The 23221-nt window shown below is 70.6% G+C and overlaps 2 protein-coding genes across 2 annotated transcripts; one reads left to right on the forward strand and one right to left on the reverse strand.

Moving 5' to 3' along the window:
- Positions 1-159: 159 nt before the first annotated feature.
- Positions 160-13655, reverse strand: EMIHUDRAFT_237857 (hypothetical protein; the record flags this gene model as incomplete). Its single annotated transcript, XM_005777696.1, has 19 exons — positions 160-540; positions 616-1797; positions 1984-3552; positions 3655-3750; positions 4078-4164; positions 4240-5082; positions 5251-5487; positions 5665-6211; positions 6344-6828; positions 6898-7464; positions 7564-8274; positions 8359-8470; positions 8582-8703; positions 8941-9264; positions 9337-10080; positions 11101-11574; positions 11695-12258; positions 12339-12653; positions 12804-13655. The coding sequence occupies 19 exons, from the start codon at positions 13653-13655 to the stop codon at positions 160-162; spliced, it is 10212 nt and encodes a 3403-aa protein (XP_005777753.1).
- A 5803-nt stretch (positions 13656-19458) lies between these two features.
- On the forward strand, positions 19459-22405 carry EMIHUDRAFT_457590 (hypothetical protein). Its single transcript, XM_005777697.1, has 4 exons — positions 19459-20276; positions 20512-20598; positions 20668-20844; positions 20930-22405. Exons 1-4 carry the CDS (start codon positions 19506-19508, stop codon positions 21539-21541), a joined length of 1647 nt encoding a protein of 548 aa, XP_005777754.1. The 5' UTR covers positions 19459-19505; the 3' UTR covers positions 21542-22405.
- The last annotated feature ends 816 nt before the right edge of the window (positions 22406-23221 follow it).

Below are 23221 nucleotides of genomic sequence, written 5' to 3' on the forward strand. Positions count from 1 at the left end.
CCCGTGTACGAGTACAGCACACACGTAAAGGAACGACACAAGAGTCAGGGGCGGGGGTAATCGAATCTCTCGAGAGGACGTTGGTGGCTTTGATTGGTCATGCACATCATGCACACAAGTACAAGTAGCTGATTGTAGGAAGGCGGCGGCAGCTCGCACTTACCTTGCTGCCGCCGGGTTGCCCTCCTCCTCCTGCTCTAGGATGGAGGAGGGCGTCAAGGAGCGCGGCGCCACGCCCCCGTGGCTGTCCTCGCTCTCGTCCCAGAGGCTGGTCGAAGCGCTCAGCTCGCTCATCTCGCGGCCAAGCGCTGTGGCAGCGGAAGAGCTCGACTCGCCGAGGCCGCCGCGCGTGAGGGCCCGCGACTGCTGCAGCACCGTGCGGCGCGTGCGCGCGTAGAAGGATGCGGTCGTGATGCGCGAGGCGAGGTCGGCGGCGAGCTGCTCCGAGTAGCACGCCACTCGCACGCGCTTCTCGACAGGTGCGCCGCCGCCGCGCAGCATGCGCCGCTCGCTTGTCTCGGAGGAGACGATGGACGAGGCCTTGTCGCTCAGCTCGCTCGCCTCGCGCGAGAGGTCGCCTCGCGCGCCCCCCGCGCCGCGGCGGCTGACGAGCACGAGCAGCAGCCTGTCGCCGTCCGGCTCGGCGCCCGCAACCTTGCGCAGCTGCAGGTTGAGGGTGGCGGTCCAGCTCCCGGTGTCAACCACGAGCAGCCGCACGCCGGTGAGAACCAACACGGCCGCCCTGGCGCGGCTGCCCTCGCCGGGCGGTGGGCTGGGCGCGGGCGGCGTCAGCAGCTCGAAGTGGAGCAGCGCCTCGCTTGCGTACCGCCCCTCCCCCGCCGAGTGGAGCACCTGCTGCGCGAGCGCCTCCGAGAGCGAGTAGGGCACGAGCCGCCGCTGGGGCGCGCCAGCCGCCGCGGTGTTCGGCTGGAGCCGGCGCGGCGGGCGACGCCTGCCCACCCGCGCCGAGTGTGTCGACGTCGCCTCCGTCTCGCCGCCAAGGCCCTGCACGGCGCCCGTCATGCCCGAGGCGAAGGCGAGCGCGCCTGCCGTCGGCCGGATCGCCGCGCCGGCGATGCCCTTGCCGACGCCGATGGAGAAGCCACGCATGCCGTCCGACATCGCCCCCTTGACCGGCTCGCGCACGATGCCCACCACGCCAGAGAGGATGCCGAGGCCGAGCTTGGTGGTCCCGTCGACCAGGTGGCGGCCAGACTCCTTGGCCGCCGCCTTGGCGCCGCGCGAGTCGAGGCCGTGGCGCCGCTCCGACTCGCGCGCCTGCGCCCAGCGGCCGCCGCTCTTGCCCATGTCCATCGCGGCGAGCGCGCGGTCCGTGGCCCGCTCGAGGCCGCCGACAAACTTGCCGATTGAGTTGATCGGCGCGCCGATGCTGTTCTTCGCAAACGAGGCGCTGCCGGCGGCGACGGCGCGGCCAAACTCGCGCGGCCGCTGCACGACCGCCTTGGCGGGCAGGTAGAACAGGTCCTTGACGCCGGTGCCCCACGAGCGCATGAAGCCGACCGGGTCGCCGAGCATGTCCACCTGCAGCAGCACGAGCATTAGCTGGCGGAGCAGCGAGAACTTGTAGTGGTTGAGCAGCGTGAGGGCGAGCTCCTCGGCCGTGCCGACGAGGTGCTCGCGGAGCAGCGCCGAGAGGTGGATCGCCGCGTCGTCGATGTGCGGGATCGGCACGAGCAGGAGCGGGGCGCCGCGCTCGAGGCCGAGGTTGTTGTTGTGGTGGAACGTGATCGAGAGCCGCACCGGGTGCAGCTCGAGCCTCCGGAAGTACTGCAGCCGCTGCGGCGCCCCGTATCGCAGCAGGTCGCGCGCGGAGCGGTTGAGCCCGCCGCCGCGGCGGCGCTGCTGCCTCGCGACGAGGGGCGGCTGCGGCGCCGCCGCGTCGGCCGTGCCCCCCCCGATCCCGCTGCCGGCCGGTCCCGCTGCGACGACCGGCTGCGGCGCAGGGGATGCGGGCGGCTGCACCGCCTGCGAGCCGTTGAGGAGGCGGATGAGGCTGGGCAGCCGCGCAGCGTAGGCAAAGTCGAGGAGGGCCTGGATTAGGATCGGCTCGGCCGCGAGCTCGAGCTCGAGCAGACGGCATGAGGCGTACTCCCACCAGTCGACGGCGGCGCCCGCGGCGCGGAGCTGCTTGACGACGGAGAGGTGCAGCGCGTGCGTGCCCGGCTTGGGATTCGGGTCCGCGAGGGAGAGCACCGCCGGCAGCGTCGCGTACTGCAGCTGGTTGTCGATCTGAAACGAGGACAGGGCAAACTCGAAGGTGGCGGCGGTGGTGGAGAGGACGGCGTCCAGCTTGAGGCCGGTAGCGGAGACGTAGAGACACTCCTCGCCGCCCGCGGCGTGCACCACCGACAGGCCGACGCCGACGACGTCGACGACGATGATCAAGTTCGCCTCGTCCACCGAGAGGCTCGACATCGCGGCGGGCGGCCGCTCCTCCGTCAGCGTGAGAACGCGCACGCCGTCGAGCAGCTCGACAGTCGCCCACGCCACCGTCTCCTCCTGCCGTCGCGAGCTCGAGCCCTTCCGCCGCCGGCTGTTTGACCTCTCCAGGAGGCTCTCGTCCTCGCCCTCCTCCTCCGCGCTGGGCCGGCCGCTGTCGGTGGACACGCCACGGGCCGCGGCCGGTCGGTGCGAGCCAAGGGCGAGGGACTGGTCGAAGGCGTCGAGGTTGACTGGCTGGGCCTCGACTACGGGCACCGCCGCCCCGTGGGCCCGCCCCGCCTCCGACGAGCGGTGGAGTGAGACGCACAGGGTGTGGTCCAACGCCGACTCCGCCCATGCGAAGGGCGCCGCGCGGCTGGCGGCGACGCGGTGCGGTGAGGCAGCCGCGCGCTCGACGCCGCGCTGCCAAAACGTGGCGACGAACGAGGTTTGGTTGTCGACGCGGATCGGGGACGGGACGGAGGGCGGTGCGAGCTCAAAGGTGACCTCAATGCGCGCGTCGACGAGCTCGACCGAGACGAGCAGCCGGAGCAGGGACGGCCACCAGCCCTCCTCCTCGGGGGGGACGCCCTGCCAGCAAAAGACGAGGAAGCTGCCCGGCGCGTCGATCGGAAAGGCGCTCGACCAGCCCTCGTCTGGGCCGGGGACAAAGCCTCGCTCGCCCTGGCCGGGCGCCGGCCGCACGCGCAGCAGCGACTCCTCCTTCGTCGACGGCCAGTGCCACGGCGCGCGCTCTCCCGCTGCAAGCGGAGCGGCGGTGCGATCGCGCGGCACAACCTCGCGCGTGCGCCTGATGATCCGCGAGGTGCTGCGCTCGCGCCCACTCGCCTTGGCGCGCGCGGCGGCGTCTGCGTCGGATGGCTCCTGCGCCGCCGCTGCCGCTTTCGCGGTGCTGCCGAGGCCGCCGCTCTTCGGGTCGTGTTGCTCGCACTCTAGCGCGAGCCCGACGCGGTTGCTCAGCCAGAAGCGCTGCACAAACGTGACCACCTTGATACGGCCGTGGTCGGCGCCCTGCAGCGGCGCGAGGTGGAGCGCGAGGTCGTACCGACCGGCGCGCAGCGAGCGCGCCGCGCTCGCGCCGAGCTCGAGCTGGCCCAGCCCGACGAGCAGCGAGAAGGAGGGCGACCAGCCGCCGTCCGCCTCGCCGGGCCGCCCGCCGCCGGACGGCGCGAGGGGCGCCTGCCGCATCACCGCGTCGGGCGCGACGCGCACTGCGATCGCGTGGCGCGCTCCAGGCCCGACCGACTGGAGCAGCGTCTGGTTGTCGTTGAGCCGCGACTCCTCCTCCTCGGCGCGCGCCTCCTCCGTGACGACAGCGGCCGCTGCCGACGCGGCGGCCGCGGCGGCGTGCACTGCGGCGGCGGCGACGTCGCGCACGCCGCCGGCGGCGACGTCGGCCGCCGACTTCGATGGCGAGAGCGGCTTTCGGTGCGGCCCCTCGTGCGCTCCGGCGGTGGCCTCGGAGGCGGGCGAGCCCAAGTCGGGTCCTAGCTCCGCAGCGGCCGCCGCGTCGGGTGCGTCGATCAGAGCCTTGCGGTCGCGCGCCGGCTTGCCGCCGATGCGAAACTCCAGGGTGAGCCCGGTCCCGTTGATCAGCCAGTGGGTGGCGTAGACCTGAAGCAGCTGCCGAGCGCAGCGGCATCCCGACCGGAGCTGCACGAGCAGCCGGAGCACGGAGTTCTTGTCTCGCCGCCGCCCATTCTGCCGCTTCTCGAGCCGGTTGCCGCCGCCACCGCCACCGCCGCCGCTGCCGACGCTGCTCTCCTCCAAGCCGACCTCGGCGAACTCCTGCCGCACATGCTGCCGCGGCCGAAGCCGCACCATCTCCAACCGGTCGGCGGCAGCGAGCCGGCCGCGCGAGTCGAGGTCTATGGGCGAGGACCAGTCGTAGCCGGGCAGCCGCAGCTGGAGCGCGTACCTGCCTCCGGCCACCATGCAGCAGATCTCGTGCAGCTCCCCGTGGGGAGGCAGCTCGTCGCGGGCGACGGGCGGCTCGCCGCGGCCGCTCGTGATGCGCCACTCGAGCGGCTCGGGCAGCAGGTTCTGCACCGCCGCCGGGGCCTGCAGCAGCACCGTGGCCGGGCAGCCGGTGACGGAGGTCGCCTTGACGGGAAAGCGCCAGCACGTGGCCAGCAGGTGGCATCGCTCGCCGAGTGGCAGCGGCCGCACGACGAAGGGCTGCAGCGGCACGCGCGGCCGCTCGAGGAAGGGCGAGGGCGTGAGCTCGGGCGGCGCGCTCGGGGCGGCGCCCATCTCTGTCGGCAGGAGGTGGTCGCCCCGCGAGACGGCGAGCATCTGCGAGAGGATCGCGAGCACCGGCGCGCGCGCGCCGAAGAAGGTGAAGCGCTCCTCCGACGTGGTGCAGGCGAGCGAGATCGAGTTTGGCGCCGGCGACTCGCACGGCTCGACCGAGAGCACCTCGTCGAAGGCGTAGACCGCGCGCGTCTCGCGGCCGAAGAGCGAGCCCTTGAAGCAGAGGTAGCGCTGCGTCACGTACAGCTTGCCCTTCGAGGAGCCCTCCGCGTGGACCAGCGCGCAGCCGAACTCGGCGAGCACGAAGAGCGACGGGTCGTGCTCGAGGCCAAACTTGGAGCGCAGCGCGACGTTCTCGGTGAGCCGCTCGCGCGCGAGCAGCGGTGAGCAGCGCGAGACGAGCGTCTCAAGCAGGTGGCGCACGTGGTTGGGCGCCGCGAAGCCGGTGAGCACCACCGACGCGGGCCCGCGCCCGCCCGCGAGCGTGAGCGTTATGCCCTTGGAGGCGGGGAGCTTGCCCGACTTTTTCCGCACGTCGGCGATGCTGGAGTAGGGGAGGGAGAGCTCGCGCCGCTCCTTGACGAAGGCGGTGCGGCTGCCGAGGAAGTACAGCGCCGCCGAGCCGAGGTAGAGGTCGCCGGCGTGCGCCGTCGCCGTCGCCTTGCTCAAGACGGACGCCTCCGAGGCGCTGAGCGTGCACGTGACGAGCTTGACGAGGTGCTCCGACTCGGGCGCCCCGCTCAGGCTGCGCCACGCCGCCTCCTCCTCCGCCTCGGGCGGCGGCTCGTCGTGCATCAGCAGCGCGCCCAGCCACAGGTGGGGCGGAGCGGTGCCGAGCGCCGCAGAGACGTCCGCCGCGTCCAGCGCCGCCGCCACCGCTGCGGACAGCGGCTCGCCGCCGCCACAGTCGACGAGGCGAAGCCCGCCCTGCAGGTGCGAGCGCGCGACGGGTAGCGTGCCGCCGCCCGGGCGCAGCAGCCCGGCATGCTGCAGCGGCTCGCCGGGCAGGTCCATGTCCACCGCCAGCGTGCGCTGGGTGCAGTTGACGAGGCTCATCATCGAGCGGATCACGAGCCACGTGCCGCCGTCCCGGTCCTCCACCTCGCAGACGAGCGCGCGGGCAAGAGGCGCCGGCGCGGCGCCCTCGTCGGCCACCGTCACCGGAATCACGCTCGTGCCTGGCTGGTTGACGACGAGGCCGGCGAAGGGCGCCGCGCCCTCGATCTGCACCGTCAGCCGCCGCGGCAAGTCCTCGCACCAGCCGCCCACCGCCATCCGGGCCGCGGCCGCGCGGTCCCAGAGGTCGAGCCTCGCGGTGCCGCCCGCCGCGAGGCGGCACGGCGCATCGGGCGGAGCGCGGACCTCTCGGCCGCCGCTCTTGTCGCCGCCCCACCTGCCTCCGCCGCCGCCGAAGCCTTGCTGGCCGTCTCTCTCGGGCCCGCTGCCGGTCTCTCCCTCGGTCGCCCAATAGTCGAGCGACTCGCCTGTCTCGTTGCTGATCCAGTACTGCGCGGCGCCGCTCCCCCCGCCGGCCGCACTGCTGCCCCCGCTGCTGCCCCCGACCCCGACCCCGCCCGCGCTCGCAGGATCGTCGCCGTTGGAATCGCGCTGCAGCGCCGGCGCCCACTGGGCGAGGCGCACGGCGCGCGCGGCGAGTCCCGCGCGCAAGTTGACCTGCGCATCGCGGAGCATCGAGTCGCTGAGGTTGAGCTCGAGCGGCGAGGAGAGCCCGACGTTGATGGTGGTCAGCGCGCTCCCGGCCGACGACTGCTGCGCCTTGAGCTGTATGTCGGCCGGCTCGATGAGCGGCTCCCAGCAGAGCAGCCCCGCGTTGTGCCAACGAGCGCTCAGCGGCACGCACGCCTCCGCGAGGAGCGGCAGGGCCGAGGAGGCCTGCTCGACAGCGACCGTGATTGGCTGCCCCTCGCCCCCCAAAGCGAGCTGCACGAGTGGCAGCGGCAGCCGGTCGGCAGAGAGCAGCGTCACCTCGACACCGGGGATGGAGCCGATCGCGCTGAGCTGCTCGTCGGGTGCGACGCCCAAGCTGGCGCTGCTGGACCCGGTGCCGAGGGCAGCCGGCTTGGTCGGTGTGAGGGGCGTCGGCACACACGGCTGCGGCATCTCGAGCGGCGCGATTCTGGCCGCGTGCTCGTAGGCGGCGGCGGCGGCGGCGGCGAGGACGAGCGTCTCGCGCGACAGCGACAAGCGGATCGGCTGCTCGAGCATCAGGGAGGCGTGCCGACGGCTGAGCCGCTGAGACTGGGAGGCGTGGAGCTTGAAGGGCTCGAGGAGAGCCGCCGTGGAGTCGGCGGCCGAGGGCAGCGCCCGCAACGTGCACAGTCCGCCGGGCGCGCGCGCCTCGTGGGCTGCCGGCGACAGCAGCGTCGCGTCGGGCGCGGGCAGCTCGTGGTAGCCGAGGGGGGCGCACGCGTGGTGGTGGCGGAGGACGAGCGTCATCTGCTCGGTCTTCGACTGCGCCGCGGCCTCGTCGTAGTTGGCGGCCGCCTTGGAGAGCTCGAGGGTGAGGCCAAAGTGCAGCGCAATTATGCGAGGCAAGACGTCTCGCGCGCAGTGCAGGCTCATCGGCAGAGGGCCCGCCCCCCCGCCGTCGTCGCACGTCCCGTCGGCGTCGCGCACCGCCGCGGGGCTCGGCTCGCTCACCACCAGCTGGATCATCGGCACCGCGAGCCGGAGCGTCGAGCCCACCGTGCTCTCGACGACTGCGCTCGAGCCCACCGACGACGCGCCCTGAGCGGCCGCTGACCACCGGCTCGCGAGATCAGGGGAGATATGGGGAGACTGTGCCGACCTCCGGCTCGCGAGGCGCTCCTCCCGCGCAGCCAGCACCGCGCTGCAGCAGGAGCCCGCGAACGCGCCGAACTCTGTGAGGCGCATCAGCGGCTCGGCGTGCAGGGAGACGCACAGCCGACCGAGCGAGATGTCCACCTCGTCTGGCTCCTCGCCCTTGGTCGCAACCGCAATGGCCACGCCGGTGTCCGCGGGCCTGGCGCCGTCTGCATCCTTGGGAGTGGCGGCGCCCGCTGTGGCTTCGGCCGCGGCGCCGACGGCGGCGCTCGCCTCTGCAGCCGCCGCGGGCCCGTCGAGCGGAGGAGCGAGCATCGGGAGCCAGGCGGCATCCCCGTCGGCCGTGACGGCGTTGACGTGCGCCGAGAGGCTGCCGAGGGTGACAGAGATCTGCGTCTTTGTGTCGAGCGCCTTTGAGACGGTGACGCGGACGTCGTCGAGTCGCAGGCGCAGCAGGGCGCGGTGGCCTTCGACATCGTGCAGCCAGAGCGCCGCCTGCGTGAGGCGGACGCAGATCCGCATCATCACCGTCTTGCGGCGGTCGAACTCCACCTTGCCCTTCGGGAGCAGCGGGAACACGTTGAGGTTGTCGAGCCAGACCCCGAGCAGCAGCGCGACGTCGGCAGGGCAGAGGCCGAGGTGCGCGGTCGCGTCAGGGAGGTTGATGTCGAGCTGCTGCAGCGGGACGTTGGCCTTCGACGCGGCGAGGTTCGAGAGGGGCTTGCGCAGCGTGAGAGACAGCTCTGGCAGCTCCTCCACCATGCTCAGGGCGGCCAAGCGGCGCGGGCCGCGCCCGGGTGGGTGGACGGCAGTGCAACGCATGCGGCGGGCGCGCACGGTGATGAGGTCGAGCAGCGTCGACTCACTCACCGAAGTCGAGGCGACGCTCACGTCGACCGCACGGAATTCGAGGGCGCCATCGGAGACGGTGGGCATGATGAGGAGCGCGCTCGGCACGTTGATGCGCCAGCGCGGCCGGCGCGTGGCGGCGGCGGCGCTCTCGGCGGCGTCGCGTTGTGGCGGCGGCGGCAGCGGCGCGCCAAGCAGCGCGAGCCTCGACAGCGGCTTGCGAATCCCGCGCTCGATGTACTCGATCCCGCGCAGCATCGGCGCGATGCGCATGTCAAAGCAGACGGGCGAAACGTCCACCGTGACGTCGAGCACGCCCGCAGTAGCGCTGCCCTGCTGAATCAGCACGCGCGCCTCAGCCCTCTCGGTCGCGCTGTGTTGAGCGCTACGAGCAGCGTTGAGCCCGCTGGATCTACTGCTGCTGACACCGCTGCTGCCCAAACGACCGAGGCCGCCGCCGCCATCCCCGCCACCATCCCCGCTATCCCCGCCGTCCCCACCCGGCCGGAAGGTGGCGCCGTCGACGCGACGGGCCGAAGCGGGCGAGTCGGAGGCTGGCAGCGGCGCCACCATGGAGAAGCTGGCTGCTCGAGACCCCTGGTCCTCTGGGACAGAGAGCTCGCGTACGGAAGTGGCGATGGCAAGGCTGAGGTCGGTCCGCCCGCCACCCGCAGGAACGGCACGGCGGAGCTCCAGACGGAGGGCGTCGGCCAGAATCAGCACGATCGGCGGCGCCGGCCGGCCTTCGAACGGCAGCACCACCTCGAAGGTCTCACCAGCTGCGACGTCCCAGTCCGCACCAGGCCACGGGCCCGGCAGCGGCTCTGCGCGGAGCGCCAAGCTCAGCACGCCAACGCGCGCGTCCACCTCGACACTCCTCGCGCCGCTCGAGGCCTGCGGCGGACTCGGCGAGGGCGAATGCGGTGCCTCGGCTGGCGCGACGGCACGCCCCAGCGCGTGTCGTACGTCCGCCTCCGCCTCAGCGATGGCTTGCTTGGCTTCGCCCAGCGTGCGGTAGCACACGGCAACCAGCCCGGGGCTCCAGCCCAGCTGCACAGACGACGCGTCGGCAAGCACCACCAGGCTCGTGCTGCCTCCCCCCTCGGCCTCCTCCCGCCGCTTGCGCAAGCAAAGCAGCGGCGAGGTCGGCATGCACGCAGCGTCAGAGCGCGCCTCGTCAGAGACGCAACGTCCACCCTCTACCGCCACGCGCACGCCTAGCGGCATCTCCGCCGCCGCCGCCGCCTCGACGTCCAGCGCAGCTGAGGCTGCGGCGGGTACGCCGCGCCGGCGGTCGAGCACGAGCAGCCGACCGACGGCGACCTTGAGCTCCACGCCCGAGGCATCAGCGGCTAGGTCGACGTCGAGAGGTGCGACCCTCACCACCAGCGAAGCGGTCGCGGCCTCCCCCTCCTCAGGCCCCGTTGCGGAATGCTCGGCTGCGCGCCTGCGCTCGCCGCCGCCGCCCGCGTCGATGTCGTCCTCCCGGTCGGCGAGTGTGTCAGCGAGAGCAAGGCTCACCTCGATCTCGCGCAGCTGCAGCCGGACGCTCGCGCGCTCCAGCAAGCCACCGAGCCCGCCCGAACCCTCCGCGGTCGGTGCCTTCGCCACCGTCGCGGCGGCGGCAGTCTCGCCAGGGTGGCGGTCGCCTGCGTGGCTCGGCGCGAGCGGCGCGGCGAGACTCGCGAGGTGCGTGCCGAGCTCGAGCGCCTCGAGGAGCATCTGGCTGCCGGCGTGCACTCGGAGCGGCGGCAACGCGCCCACCACGGAGAGGGTTGGCAAACTGCTCTCTCCTCTCGGTCCGCGGGCAGGCGGCGAGGGGGCAGAGGCTGAGGCTCCCGCATTCCCGTCCTCCTCGGGCTCCTCGTCCTCGCTGTATAGGTCGGCGAAGGGGTCGGCGTCGGAGAGAGAGCTCTGCCTGCTTGCGCCGGGGCAGGACCTGCGCCTGCTCCCCTCCCGCGCATGCTGCGGGAGCTCGAGCGAGAGGCTCAGCTCGAAGGGCTCCAGCAAGGGTGCGGCTCCTCCCGAGCCGCAGAGCGTGCTGGCCGGCGGCAGCGGCGGCGGCGGGAGAGGCAGCGGCGAAGACGACGGCGTCCGCCGCCGCTGCAGAAAGCTGAGCGAGTGCGAGAAGCTCGAGGCGAGCCCCGTGGAGCGGCCGTCGTGCCGCCCCCCTGCCGGCGACGCCTCGTCCCCGCTCTCTTCGAAGAGAAGCGAGGAGACCTGCCGCAGCAGCGAGACCTGCCTCCGCGGCGATTGCCTCGGCGTGTGCGGGGACGCGTGCGGCGCCGAGTCGGCCGCGCCATCGGACGGGCACGGTGCGGGGGCGGGGCTGTGGGCGGCGCCGAGGTCGAGGGTGGTGGTGTAGACGGTGCTCGGGCGCGCGTCGGGCAGAGGCGGCGTGGCCGCGAGGTCGAGGGTGGTCCCGCGAATCTCGATCATCGGCGAGGAGGAGCCGGGCGGCCGCTGGTGAGACGGCCGCGGGCTGGGCAAGTTGAAAGAGGAGGAGAGGCGCGAGCGCACAAGCGACGGCGCCGGAGCGGTCGCAGCTCCGCCCGCCGGGAGGAGGGGCTCGAGCGCGCCGAGCCTCGCCCAGCAGACTGCTGCGGACACGTGGAGCGAGGCGCGGGGAGGGGTGGCCGGGGAGGAGGCGGCGCAGAGGTGCAGCCGGGGAAGCTGCAGCAGCGGCGTGTGGAGGTGCGGCATCCCCGCCGAGGAGAGGTGTGCCGAGACCGGCGACACCACGTCCAGCTGCACGCCAATCATCCTCGCCGCGGCTGGGGGGCTGGCCGGGGGGGTGGTCAGCCCCTTGTCTGCATCCGGCACTCTGGCGAGGTCGAGGTCGCGCCGCGCCAGTCGCTCGACGGCTGCGGCGAGGTGCTCCTCCTCCTCCCGGGGATGCAGCCGGAAGGGCGCTGGTGCCGGCGGAGGTCGCAGCGCGGCGGCGGTGCTTGCGAGCAGCGGGAGGAGCCCGAGCTCGAGGGAAAGGGTCGTCGGGTGGGCGACGCACAAGCCGACGGTGGCGTGCGTCGTCGCGCCGCCGCTCGTCTCCAGGCTTGCAGTCAGCTGCAGCGCGGGAGCCGTCTCGGCGCCGCCAGGCGCGTGGCTTCGCCCGCCGCCCGCCTCAAAGTCGCGCGGGGGGGTCGTCAGGTCAGTTGACTTGCGGCGCCTCGGCGGCGGCGCGGAGGGTGCGGCGCCAGACAAGACCTTGGCGAGCGAGGAGGAGCGACGGAGGGCAGAGGGGCTGTGCGGCGATGCCGGGTCGGCGGCGGCGGCGGCGCGCGGGGACGGGGGCGCGCTCGGGGCGGTGAGAGCAGCCGGCGCCACCCGCAGCAGGTATCCTGCGCCATCTCCCTCGCCCGGGCCCGAGCGAGCAGACAAGCCGGTAGACAAGCCGGTGTAGAAGACAGAGACCGCCTCGATCCCGGCGCTCACGCGGGAGGAGGTGCCCACCTCGCCGCCGCCCGAGGAGGAGGAGCTGCCCGCGTCGCCACGCGTGAGGCAATGGTCCACGTCCGCGCTGACCCGGCCGACGGAGAGACCGAGCGAAGCGGCGCAAGCCGAGGGGCTGCCGCGGCGCGGCTTCAAAGAGACCTCTCCCGCCGCGAACCGCTCACCAGGCGCGGCGAGCGGCAGCCAGACGCACACGCCTCGCGCGGTGAGCTTGAGCGAAGCGCTCAGCTGCAGCCGCTCGAGCCCTGCCTCACCATCGGTGCTGGTGCCGCCGCCACTCCCGCTGCCGCCGCCTCGGTCGGGGGAGGTCGGTGGCGCCTCGCCCTCCCTCCTGGCTCTCTGTCCCGCTGCCCTCTCCGCCGCCCGCTTCTCCGCCGCCCGCTCCCTCGCCCGCAGCAGCAGCCGCTCGTCGAGCTGCTCCTCGAGGGCGAGCTGAGCCTACGCGAGAGACAAGAGCCGGCTGAGAGACGCGCCGCCCTCGCCGGGATGGGCTCTCCCTCTGCAGCAGCGAGCAACACCGCGCTCGGCGTGGGCAGCTCGCCGCCCGCCCCCCAGCCGAGCCGCAGCAGCTCCGCCTCGTACTGCGAGAGTGCGCCCGCCCTCCTCCGGACCTCTGCCGCCGAGGCTGCCCTCCTCCCCTCGCCGAGGTCGAGCAGCACCGCCGTGCCCGCGTACCGCCACCACTCGGCCGCCACCCCTCTCGGGTGACTGACGCGCACCGGCGGACGCAAGTGGCGGTGCCGCTCGAGCGACTCGGCGTGGGCCGCGCGCCGCGCGAGCCGCACTCCAAATTCGAGGGCCGCGGCCGGCAGCAGCACACTCGCCTCGCTCGCCTCTGCACCGCCCCGGAGGAAGAGGCGAGGCCCGGCTGCCGCGCCCGAGGCCGCGCCGGCCGGCTGCCCCGCCGCGCCCTCCTCCTCGGGGGCGGGCCAGCGCAGCGAGGCGTCGAGGGAGGCCCGCAAGTGCAGCGGCTGCAGCAGCACCGCGCTCTCCGCCTCTGGGGCGGCTCCGCCCGCCTCGCCCTCGCCGTCGCGCCAGCGCGCAGAGACGGTCGCTTCGAGCTCGATGGCCGCCTCCTGCTCGCGCGAGCCAGCCGCCTTTCTCCGCGACAGCCACGGCAGCCACGCCGGCAGCGGAATCACCGCGAGCAGACCGGGCAGCCTCGCGTCCCTCCTGCAGCGCAGGCTCGCCGCCTCGAGCCGCGCCTCGAGCCACGAGAGGCGGGCGCCCGACCGGGCCGGAGCGCCGCTCTCCGCCACGCTGCCAGAGCCCTCCTCCAGCCGCAAGCTCACGTTGGTGATGGTCACGGTCAGCGACCGAAGCACCATGTCCAGCAGCGCCCGCTGCTGTGCGGCGTCGAGCCGCGGCGGCGCCTCCTCCTCGGCCGCCGCCGGCTCCTTGCTCGCAGTGGCGGTGGCGCCGAGCCGCGCAGCCTTGCGGCGCGCCAGCCACGCCCGAGAGCTCTCGCGCTGCTCCGCCCGTGGCTGCGGCTGGGACTCGTGCTGCTGCTTCCTCCCCTCGCCCACCGCCTCGTCCGCCGCCTCCATCCGAGCGCACAGGACGGCGGAGACGCCATCAATGCGCACGACGAACGGCGTCGAGAGTTGCACGCCTTTCCGCCACGGCAGCAGCACCTCGAGCTTGCGGACCGTCGCGCTGGAGATGGTGAGCGGCAGGCTGAGGCCGGCGAGCGTCTTTCGCGACAGCTCGACGTCGCTGAGCCGCAGCACGCCGGACTGGAGCTCCATGTCCACGCTCGAGGCCTTGCGGCCGAGCAGCCGGCGAAGGATCGGACGGAGGAGCCATATGATGAGCCGCTCCAGTGCGGAGAGCATCCTGAAAAGGTAAGCTGGCTGCGCCACTTCTGCGAGCGCCTGCGACGGGTGTGTTTCTTTCTTTTTCCCCAGGACCGACCGGAAAGACGTCGACGGTGACGATGGAGCCGCCCGCCGGCGTCTCGTACACGGCGGTGTCCTGCCTCGATCGACGCGGCGGGTCCTACCTGCTGCGCTCGGAGGCGCCATAGATAGACCGCACGCACGACGGGAGGCGGCAAGGTGAGCAACACGCTCAATCAACCCGCCGCCTGGGCAGGCGTACGTGCAATTTGGCGGGGCAGCACGCGTCCTACTGTCTGCGCTCCGACGGCCAGGCGGGCCGTCCGAGCGAGGGCCTGGGGCAAGGTGGAAAAGACCATCTCGCCAGACGGCAAGGTGGAGGCGTCGTCCTCACGTCCGGGTGCGTCGTAATGTGAGCACTTTGCGCCGCGTCGTGGCGATTGCGTCGCAAGAGGACGGGGAAGCAATGCGGGTGCAGCCAGCTTTCCTCTTAGGTTGTTGTTAGTCGAGTAGGGAGCAGCACCGATGTCAAACCGCGCGTGAACAGGGCTCCAGGCCCCAAATGATGAGTGAGTGTTAGAGTTGTTTGGTATTGAATTTGTCCGGACCGTCGAGGCGGGCGGCGAACACTCGTTCGACCATCATAGACGACGCCTTCACCGGCGCTCCCGCCTCCGCGTTGGCGTCGTGCGCGGCCTCGTCTGCTGCCTTTCCCCGCAACTTGAGCTGCCCCTGCACCGCGAACATCGCGTTGGCGGTCTGCGCAGCAAGCTTGACCGCCTTCGCCGATCTCTCTCGCTCTGCCGCCGCCGCCGCGTCCACGGGGCGGTCCGTCTCTCAGCGGGTCGTCGCGCAGCTCGGCGTCGGCAGCCTCGATCATGGCAGCGTCGGCAGCCTCGCTCATACGGGAGCGCAGAGACCTGAAGCGGTCCGTCGACAAATTCGAAACGTCCGCAGCTCCCGCCGAATTCGAAACGTCCGCAGCTCCCGCCGAATTCGAAACGTCCGCAGCTCCCGCCGATCTCCCGCTATCGGATCTTACCCCGCCTGTAACCTCTCTTTAAGGTATTGCTAAATCTCTCTCTCCCGATGTCACCCCATGTCACCGCGTCCGGGGGAGGTCTGGTTCGTCGAATAAATAAGGTTTGGATAGGTTTTGGGGGCTTTGGACACCGAGAATGGTCATTTTATTTTATCTGTAGGAGCCATAGATGGATTGAAAAACATTTTCGAACAAAGAAGAGGCGACGGGAGGAACCGGCAGAGGATGCAGTGACGTGACACCCCCCCCCTCACACACACACACACACACACACACACACACACACACACACACACACACACACACACACACACACACACACACACACACACACACACACACACCGCTCACCCACGCGCACCGGGCCTTGCACTTTGAATGCCGTGGGGCTCCTGTCGTTAGACGTGGAGACGCGAGGGTTGCCCCCCCTTGCCCCACCACCTCGTGTGTGTGGAGAAGTTTACCTTACCTTACCTACCTTACCAGCGCGGTATGGGTGGACGCAAGACGGGCGGTGACGGCCACACATGAGCGACAATAAGACTAATGGAGCGTTTCTTTTTCTCGCGCTCACTTTCTTCCTTCGCACTATGCCGCCGTCAGTGACCCAGGACGTCGCGCGCGAGCACGACCGCTTGATGGAGGGGGCGCTCTACACCCTCGTGGGTGGCGCGCGGGTCGGACGCAACAGCCCACGGTGGCTGCACGCTGTTCAGCAGGCCCGACTTCCTGTCAGGATGGGCGGTATGGGCCTGACCAGTGCCATGAATTTCGTGAGGCGGCGTGGGTCGGCACGTGGGCCCTCGTCACGCGGCCGATACGGGAGTCTTAAAACAGTACCGGCCGGGATTTCGAAGATAGTGCTAAAATGGATATCTGGAGAATGGCATTTAATTTCGCGGACCGGCTCTTTTAACAATCAGTTCATGTCACCGCTTAATGTGCATGTGCGTGGCCTACGTCAGAGACCAAGTGACCAGCCGTCCCGGGCAATTTGTGACCCGTCTACGCCCTCGCGCCTCGGGCGCGGCCGGCCGCCGCCGGCAGGCCGCCGGCTGCCCCGTTGACTTCCCCGCCGCGCGCTACGCGTTCGTTCGTAGTAATCTGGCTTAGTTCAGAGAGGTCGGGTCGTCTCTATGCGTATCACAGCGCGGCGCTGGCCTGCGCATGGGCCATGGCGGGCATGTAGTCAAATCAATCAATCATCCCGACATTTGATGTTAGTGGCAAAACCGCGGAACCGAGAGAGAGATTTTTATTAACCGAAAATGGCGTTTAATTCTGCGCACCTGCTGTCCGCCGCCTGCGGCGGCGCTGCGCGCCGCCTACGCGCGCGGCGCTCGCGTTTTTTCTTTTTTCTGTCTTTTTCACAGTGGAATTTTACCGAAAAATGCCCCTGTTTTTCCCCTTTCGGAGACTTCTTTTTCTCGCGATGTCCACCCCGCCGCGCCGCCGCTCGCGCCGCCTCGCCCCCGCCTCCACCGCCGCCCCCTCTCCAGACACGCCGCCGCCCACCCGCCTCCTCGACCTCCCCACGGAGCTCCTCGTGCGCTCCATCTCTCGCTGCGACCCCGCCGACATCGCTCGCGTCGCGGCCGTCTCGCTGCTCTTCCACGCCTCGCTTGCGCTGGAGGGCATCCGCTTGCGCCTGCGAGAGGCCGGCTACGAGCTGCCGGCGCTGCCGGAGGGCGAGAGCTGCGCCGTGCGGTGGCTGTGCTTTTCTGCGCTGCTGCGCGAGTCCAACCCGCCGGCGAGGGCGGCGGCAGGCGCTCGGCACAGCCTCTTCATCGACGGCGAGGGGCGGCTCTCGTCGTGCGGCGGCGCGGGTGGCCCAGCAGGCCTCCTTGGTCACGGCGAGGGGGTGACGCGGCTCAACACGCCGACCCGCCTCCCTTCCTCGCTGGGCGGCGAGCGCGCCGTGAGTGTGTCGGCGGGAGGCAACCACAGCCTCGCCCTCACCGGCGGCGGTGCCGTCTGGAGCTGGGGCTATGGAGTCCAAGGCCGGCTGGGCCACGGCGACGAGCAGGAACAGCTGCTGCCCAAGCAGGTCGAGGCCTTTGCGGGCCAGCACGTCGTCGCTGTGTCGGCGGGAGGCCACCACAGCCTCGCCCTCACCGCCGGCGGCAGCGTCTGGAGCTGGGGCGATGGCTACTCCGGGCTGCTGGGCCACGGCGACCAGCAGAACCAGTGGCAGCCCAAGAAGGTCGAGGCCTTTGCTGGCCAGTGTCTCCTCGCTCTCTCGGCTGGACAGCACCACAGCCTCGCCCTCACCGCCGACGGCGCTGTCTGGAGCTGGGGCTTTGGTTTGGACGGCCGGTTGGGCCACGGCGACTATCAGGACCAGCTGCTGCCCAAGAAGATCGAGGTGTTGGCGCAGCGCGTCGTCGCTGTGTCGGCTGGTGGCCACCACAGCCTCGCCCTCACCGCCGACGGCGCCGTCTGGAGCTGGGGCTATGGAGTCCAAGGCCGGCTGGGCCACGGCAACGAGCAGCGCCAGCTGCTGCCGAAGAAGATCGAGGCCTTTGCTGGCCAGCGCGTCACCGCCGTGTCGGCTGGAGGCGCGCACAGCTTCGCCATCACCGCCGACGGCAGCGTCTGGAGCTGGGGCTATGGAGGCTATGGCATGTTGGGCCACGGCGACGAGCAGGACCAGCTGCTGCCGATGAAGGTCGAGGCCTTTGCTGGCCAGCGCGTCGTCGCTGTGTCGGCGGGAGGCGATCACAGCCTCGCCCTCACCGCCGACGGTGCCGTCTTTACCTGGGGCGAGGGCCCCCACGGCGGCCTAGGCCACGGAGAGGACCTGTCGAACCAGCTGCTGCCCAAGAAGATCGAGGCGTGGGCGCCGGGGCAGTGATGAGAAGGGTGAAGTGGTGCACAGACGTATCCGAGAGTGCTGCTGAGTGGAGAGAGGCGAATCCGGGACGGTGGAGGTTTGTGCATGGTCCACTGTTTCCTGCGGGCCGCCCCCGCTGCTGCACCTCTGGGCCTTCTTGTTGTTGCGAGGCCGTGATGTGGCTTCCCGAGGGCATGCATGATCGCGTGTCGTACACTGTACGGTACGGGAGGTGTGGAGGGTGAGTTGAACAGGGGTTGTGCGCCAAGCCCTCCACCTGCTCGGCTCCAGCCGGTAGACAAGTCTTGTCATCAACAGAGTAGATGGATCTGACCTCGGGGCCGATGTGACCAAGCGCTGGTAGCGTGGTTTCACCTCACACCCATGGTCTCACAGTGTGCCGGCAGTCGCCGAGCAGAGATGAGCAGTGTCGCTCACACAAGCCGCAGCACAAGTGACTGAGGGCCAGTGAGGGCGAGCCCATCGCTGTCACAGCTGTGGCAGCCGCACAGTAGGCTGTGTCAGCTGTGCAGAGTGTGTGAGCAGCAGAGGAGCTGCTCTCCAGGCTTCTGTCGCAAAGAGCTGCATGCCACCGAAGGCGCTGTCGAGGTTCGCCGAGCGCGGCGCAGGTTGGAGGACACCGCCACCGACGAGCGCGTTGGAGTTTTCACTCCGGACAAAGACGGGGACACAGCGGACGGTGCGGGGTGTGTCCCCGTCATAGCGGCGAGGCGCGGGGCCGTCTGTGGCGAAGTGGGTCGCGTCCCTCGATTTTGTTCAACCCAGCATCCACACCCGTTAGACTCCAAGACTGTTGCGGCGCTCTCCACTGCCTCCTGGGCCAGCCCTGCCCCTGGTGAGCTCCCTGAGCCCGGATTTCTGTTCTTTCCCCTGAATTATTCGTTTTTACTGTCGGGGAAAAGACGTGCGCGACGTGGCTGCCCAGCTCCCTCTCCCTCAAAGCTCGTTCGTCGTTTCCGTCGGGCCTCGTGAAGCCGTCGCGCCGCCCGCCGGTTCCCATGGCCAAGCTCAGCCCGAGGCTGCCGCCCGGCGCACACACGGGCGTGGCGCGCGCCCAGCTCTGCTGGAACTCGACCTCGGACTGCTCCGACGGGATGTAGTTACGACGCCTGCGGCATATTGTGCAGGTAAGGGAAGGGTCGCGAGGGAAGGGGGAAGAGGGAAGGTAAACTACTCCGCCTGGTGGCAGTGTCGTTACTCCGCTGGCCGACTCCCTGGCCACGCAGTTTGTGTGACTAATAAGCGCAAGTCACGTGGGAGACAGAACGCAAAGGAGGGATGGGAGGAAGGCACGCCGCCACCACACAGGGATTTCACGTGAAGCGCGTTTCAAAGAAAGAAAGAAAGAAAACAGATCGCCAACCCAAGGGAGGGGAGGACGGCGTCTGTAAAGAAAGAAAAACACGCCGAACGACAGAAAGAAAACAGACAAAAAACGAGGGATGGGACGAGGACAGCGTCCCCACCTGCACACGAGCACGAAAGAAAGAAAGAAAACAGACAAGGGAGGGATGGGAGGACGGCACGCCGCCACCACACAGGGATTTTAAGGAGAGGGGTGTGATGCGCTAGCCGTCGCCCACCCTTGGGCGTCCGCCTCTTCCTATCTCTCCTCGCAGTCTCTCGCCGACTCTCGCTGCAACCTTCATGCCACCTCGCGGTCGTCCCACTCTCGTCGTTCTTTCGATCTTTCCCTTGTCGGTCGCTTCTTCCTCTGTCGCTTCGCTCTCCTCTGCCTCGTCCTGCGACGGTGCCGCCGCCTGCCGCTCCCTTGCCCTCGCTGCTCGGCGCAGCTCTGCCCTCCTCGCGGCATATTTTGGCCCATCGTAAATAAATAAATAAAACGGAAAAAGAAAGAAAGAAAACAGGCAAGCCAAGGGAGGGATGGTTTGACCCCCCGTTGACTGAAACGGCGGTACGCTGGGCCCCACTGCCGCCACTCGTCGCCACCATGGGCGGACGGCCGCTCTGGCAGGCCGAGATCGGGCGCATCATCGCGAGGACAGAGGAAAACCTCCGCGCGCCGAGGACCGGCCCTCCGCTCTACAAGGTGCCGCGGGTTGCCGAGGCGGCCTTCACCGCGCCGCTGCTGCACGCCTCATTCATGACGTCGGCGGCCTCCGCTGAGGAGCGCCGCACGCCTGCGCCAGCGGCGACGGTGCCAATCGAACCCTCGCCGCCGCCGAGCGCGTCGGTGATCGCCGCCCTCACCTCGGGACTCTCGGGCGAGGCTCGGACGGTGGCCACGAGGCTGCTCGAGCACACACGCGCAGACATCGACCTGCGCAGCAACCTAGCGGGCCGGCACGCGCAGGCGCTCCGCGAGGAGCTGGCGCACGGACTGCACGAGGCGGAGCGGCGGTGGGTCGACCTTGCGAAGGAGATCGAGGCGACGGTGAGTGGCGCAATCGAGGCGGAGAGGCAGCTGCGGGCGGGCGGGGAGGAGAAGACGACGCGGCTGGAGGCGTCGGTCGCCGCGACGCGCAAGGAGCTGCTCGGGCTGATCGGGGACGGGCAGGCTGAGCTCGTCGAGCAGGGCGGCGTGCTGCGGCAGGTCGAGCAGGAGAGCGAGCTGGGCTGGGGGCAGGGGTCCCGCTGCGAGGAGGAGGGGGCCTTCACAGCCTCCGGGTGTGAACAGGAGCTGCTCGCCTTCAAGGCGGAGACGGAGGTGGCGCTCGCCGAGGAGGGGAAGCGGCTCTCCGCGCTAGCGGAGCGGCAGCGCGTCGCCGCCGGGGAGCTCGACACGGCGGCGGCAGGCGAGACAATCGGCCGGCTGCAGGCGAGGGGAGGGGGGGGGGGGGGAATGGAGGGGGGGTGAGGGCGGCGGGTGGGCGGTGGCGGGTGGGCGGTGGCGGTGGAGAGGGCCCGACGCTGCTTGCCCCATGCCTGCCTGGCTTACAGGAGGCCGGAGCCCGACACCGCTTGCCCCTGCCTGCCTTGCCTGCCTTGGCTTGCAGGAGCTCGAGACGGCGCTTCTCAAAGAGCGCGAGCTGAGGAAGGCAGTCGAGGCGGAGCTGGGAGAGCTGCGCTGCTCGGTGGCGCAGGAGCGGGGAGGGGGCGGAGGTCGAGCCTGCCTCGGAGGGCGTCGCCTCACGCCTAGCCCTTGCCAGTAGGAGCGGGACAGGCTGCCCGCTGAGATCGAGGCCGCCGTGGCGAGAGAGGTCGCCCTCTCGGGCGGCGGGGCGGCGGCGGTCGCGGCGCTCGAGGACAAGGTCAAGGAGTGCGGCCGGCTGCTGCTTCGGATGGGAGGCGACCTGATGGAGGAGGGGCGCCGGAGGCAAGCCATCGAGGCGCCGGACTTTGCAGTCAACCCGGCTGCACGTCTGGCCACGCCCGGGACACGTCCACGACCCGTCCACGATCCGTTGCGTGTAGGCGGAGGTGCAGGAGCTGCGGCTGCGCCTCTCGTCGGTGGAGGTGGTGTCGCACCCCGCCGTCCGCTCGCCGCTCGGCATGGGCGGAGCCCCCCCCCCCGACCTTTTCGCCATGTCGCAAGCCGCGCCCTCCGGATCCCCGCCCGCGCTGTCGCGGCCCGCGGCGTGCGAGGCGCCGGCGCAGCAGTGGGTGCACCCGCTGCCCGAGGCGTCGGTGGCGGAGGCGCTCAGCGGCGGCGGCAGCTTGGCTGCGTCGGAGCCTCCGTCGCGCCCTGCCGGGGCGGTTGCGACGTGGTCTGCAGCGACCTCCTCTGCCGTCGACTCTGCTCTCTGCCGGTTCGCTCGGCCGGGCCAGGGCGGGCACGAGGCGCTCTCCGCCTCCGCCTCGTACGCGCAGCTGGTCGCGAGGGGCATCGCGCCGCCCCTCACGCGCGACTCCTCTCTCTCCGCCGCGAGCCCCTCCTCGTGCGAGCTGCTGCCCTCCGCCGCGCCGACGGCCGCCGCAGCGTTGCGCATGACGCGCGAGCAGCTGGACGCGCGCGTGCAGCAGATTCTAGGCAAGCATGGCGCGCTGGCCGCGGCCTCTCGCGCCACAGCGAGCGCGGCCCTGTGAAAAGTGCTAATAGCTAACGGTTTGCGCGAGAACGCACCACACACAAACACGGTGCACGCCGCGAACATTTCCCCCCACGAGTCACTTTTCAGAGAGGTGGACAGAATCAGAAATCAAATTCGAGCCGCAGCTCTGCAGTGTACTCGGGATGCACATGTACATGTTCAGACATTGGGCCAATGGCGAGAATCACCTGAACACCATCACCGTGCAAACCGTACACCGAGAGGGACCTCCCAGAACTCCCACCCCCCCCCCCCTCCCTCACATGCGATCGCAACGCGCGAGCTCGCCCTAAAACGCGAACCCGCGACACTGACCTTGCGCTGAAGTAACTGTCCCGTGAAATGCCTAATCCACCCTGCTCCCCGTGAACCAGCCAGGGCTTCAGTAGGCAGAGCAGCGCCTCGCAAGGCGCTGCGCTGTTCGCCCGCCGTGGCCAAGCCCGCCAATTCACTTCTTCCAGCGGCCCTCGGCGGAGCGGGCGCCGGCGGCGCCCTTGTTGGCCAGCTCATCTGCTTTCTCGTTCCACTTCTCGCCCGAGTGGCCCTTGACGTGCTCGAGCCTACAGGACGGGCCTCACAGCGGCCCCTCAACGAGGGCTCGCGCGAGCATGCGTGGTCCTCGCGGTGTGCTCGAGCCGCAGCTGCCAGCTGCCGACCACCTCAGAGTAGAGCGAGCGGGCGGTGGCGGCGAGCGCCTTGTTCTTGTGCGCCTTGAAGGCGCCCGAGGCGATGTTTGCCGCGTACTTGGAGTCGTACCGCACCGTCGCACGGCCGGCGGGCGTGGCTTCGTCCCTCAGAAAGAGGAGCGCCTTGGGGGGAGGGTCGGGGCCAGGGCCAAGGTAGGGCTAGGGTCAGGGTCAGGGCGAGGGCTAGTCCCTTCCTTTAGGAAGTGGCTGTGGGAGGTGTCGGAAGTGTCTCGGAGGGTGGCGGAGGTCTGCAGCAGGTGTCAGCAGGTCGGGCGGCGCCTCGCAGAGAGCAGAGAGCTCGCCAGTGTTGTTGGAGCAAACCTCGGCGCCGAGATAGGTTGGGTCGGCCGGGTCGATCACCACGGGCCCGTACCGCTCGGCCGCGATGGCGCCGCCCCGCACCACCACCACGCCCCACCCCGCAGGCAGGTTCGAGGTTGCGACGTTCTGGTTGCTAGGGCACGAGCCTGCGGAGAGGGAGAGGCGACGCGTGAGGAGGAGTCGAGGCCGCGAGCCGCGAGGCGTCGCCACGAGCGCCGTCGGTGTACAGAAGCAGCTCATCCTCCGAGGCGGCGGAGCCGGAAGAGCCCGCCTCCGCACCCGCCTCGGCTGCGCCCGCCTCTTGCGCGCTGCGGGAGCGTTTGCCGCCCACCGCAGCCGCCGCGGGGGGCGCTGCCTGGGCAGGAGCGCCGCCGCTCTGTCCGGAGGGGAGCCAGCGCGCAAACGGCGCGAGCGGCACGCCGGCAGGCACGTACCACGCCTTGCGCGCCCCGTCCCACTTTGCGCCGAGTGCCTTGGCAGCGTCCTTCTCCGAAAAGGGGCAGTCGAGGTAGGTGGACGAGCTGGCGTCGCCGCTGCTGCTCCCGCCGCCGTCGCCGCTGTCGCCACCGCCGAGCGACGTGGCCATGGGGCCCCTCTTGGGGGCGGCGTACGCCTCCGCCTCGGCCTTGGTCGCGAACTTCTTCACGCTCGCGCCGGGAACGTTTTGA

Source organism: Emiliania huxleyi (genome assembly GCF_000372725.1).
Source record: "Emiliania huxleyi CCMP1516 unplaced genomic scaffold EMIHUscaffold_258, whole genome shotgun sequence".
Taxonomy (NCBI): Eukaryota; Haptophyta; order Isochrysidales; family Noelaerhabdaceae; genus Emiliania; species Emiliania huxleyi.

Bases quoted from the DNA above. Each gene is read 5' to 3' on its own strand.
- EMIHUDRAFT_457590 (XM_005777697.1), top strand. From the start codon at position 19,506: ATGGGCGGACGGCCGCTCTGGCAGGCCGAGATCGGGCGCATCATCGCG. The intron at 20,599-20,667 runs GAGCGGGGAGGG...CCTTGCCAGTAG, and splicing joins TGCGCTGCTCGGTGGCGCAG to GAGCGGGACAGGCTGCCCGC. The intron at 20,845-20,929 runs GCGCCGGACTTT...CGTTGCGTGTAG, and splicing joins GCCGGAGGCAAGCCATCGAG to GCGGAGGTGCAGGAGCTGCG.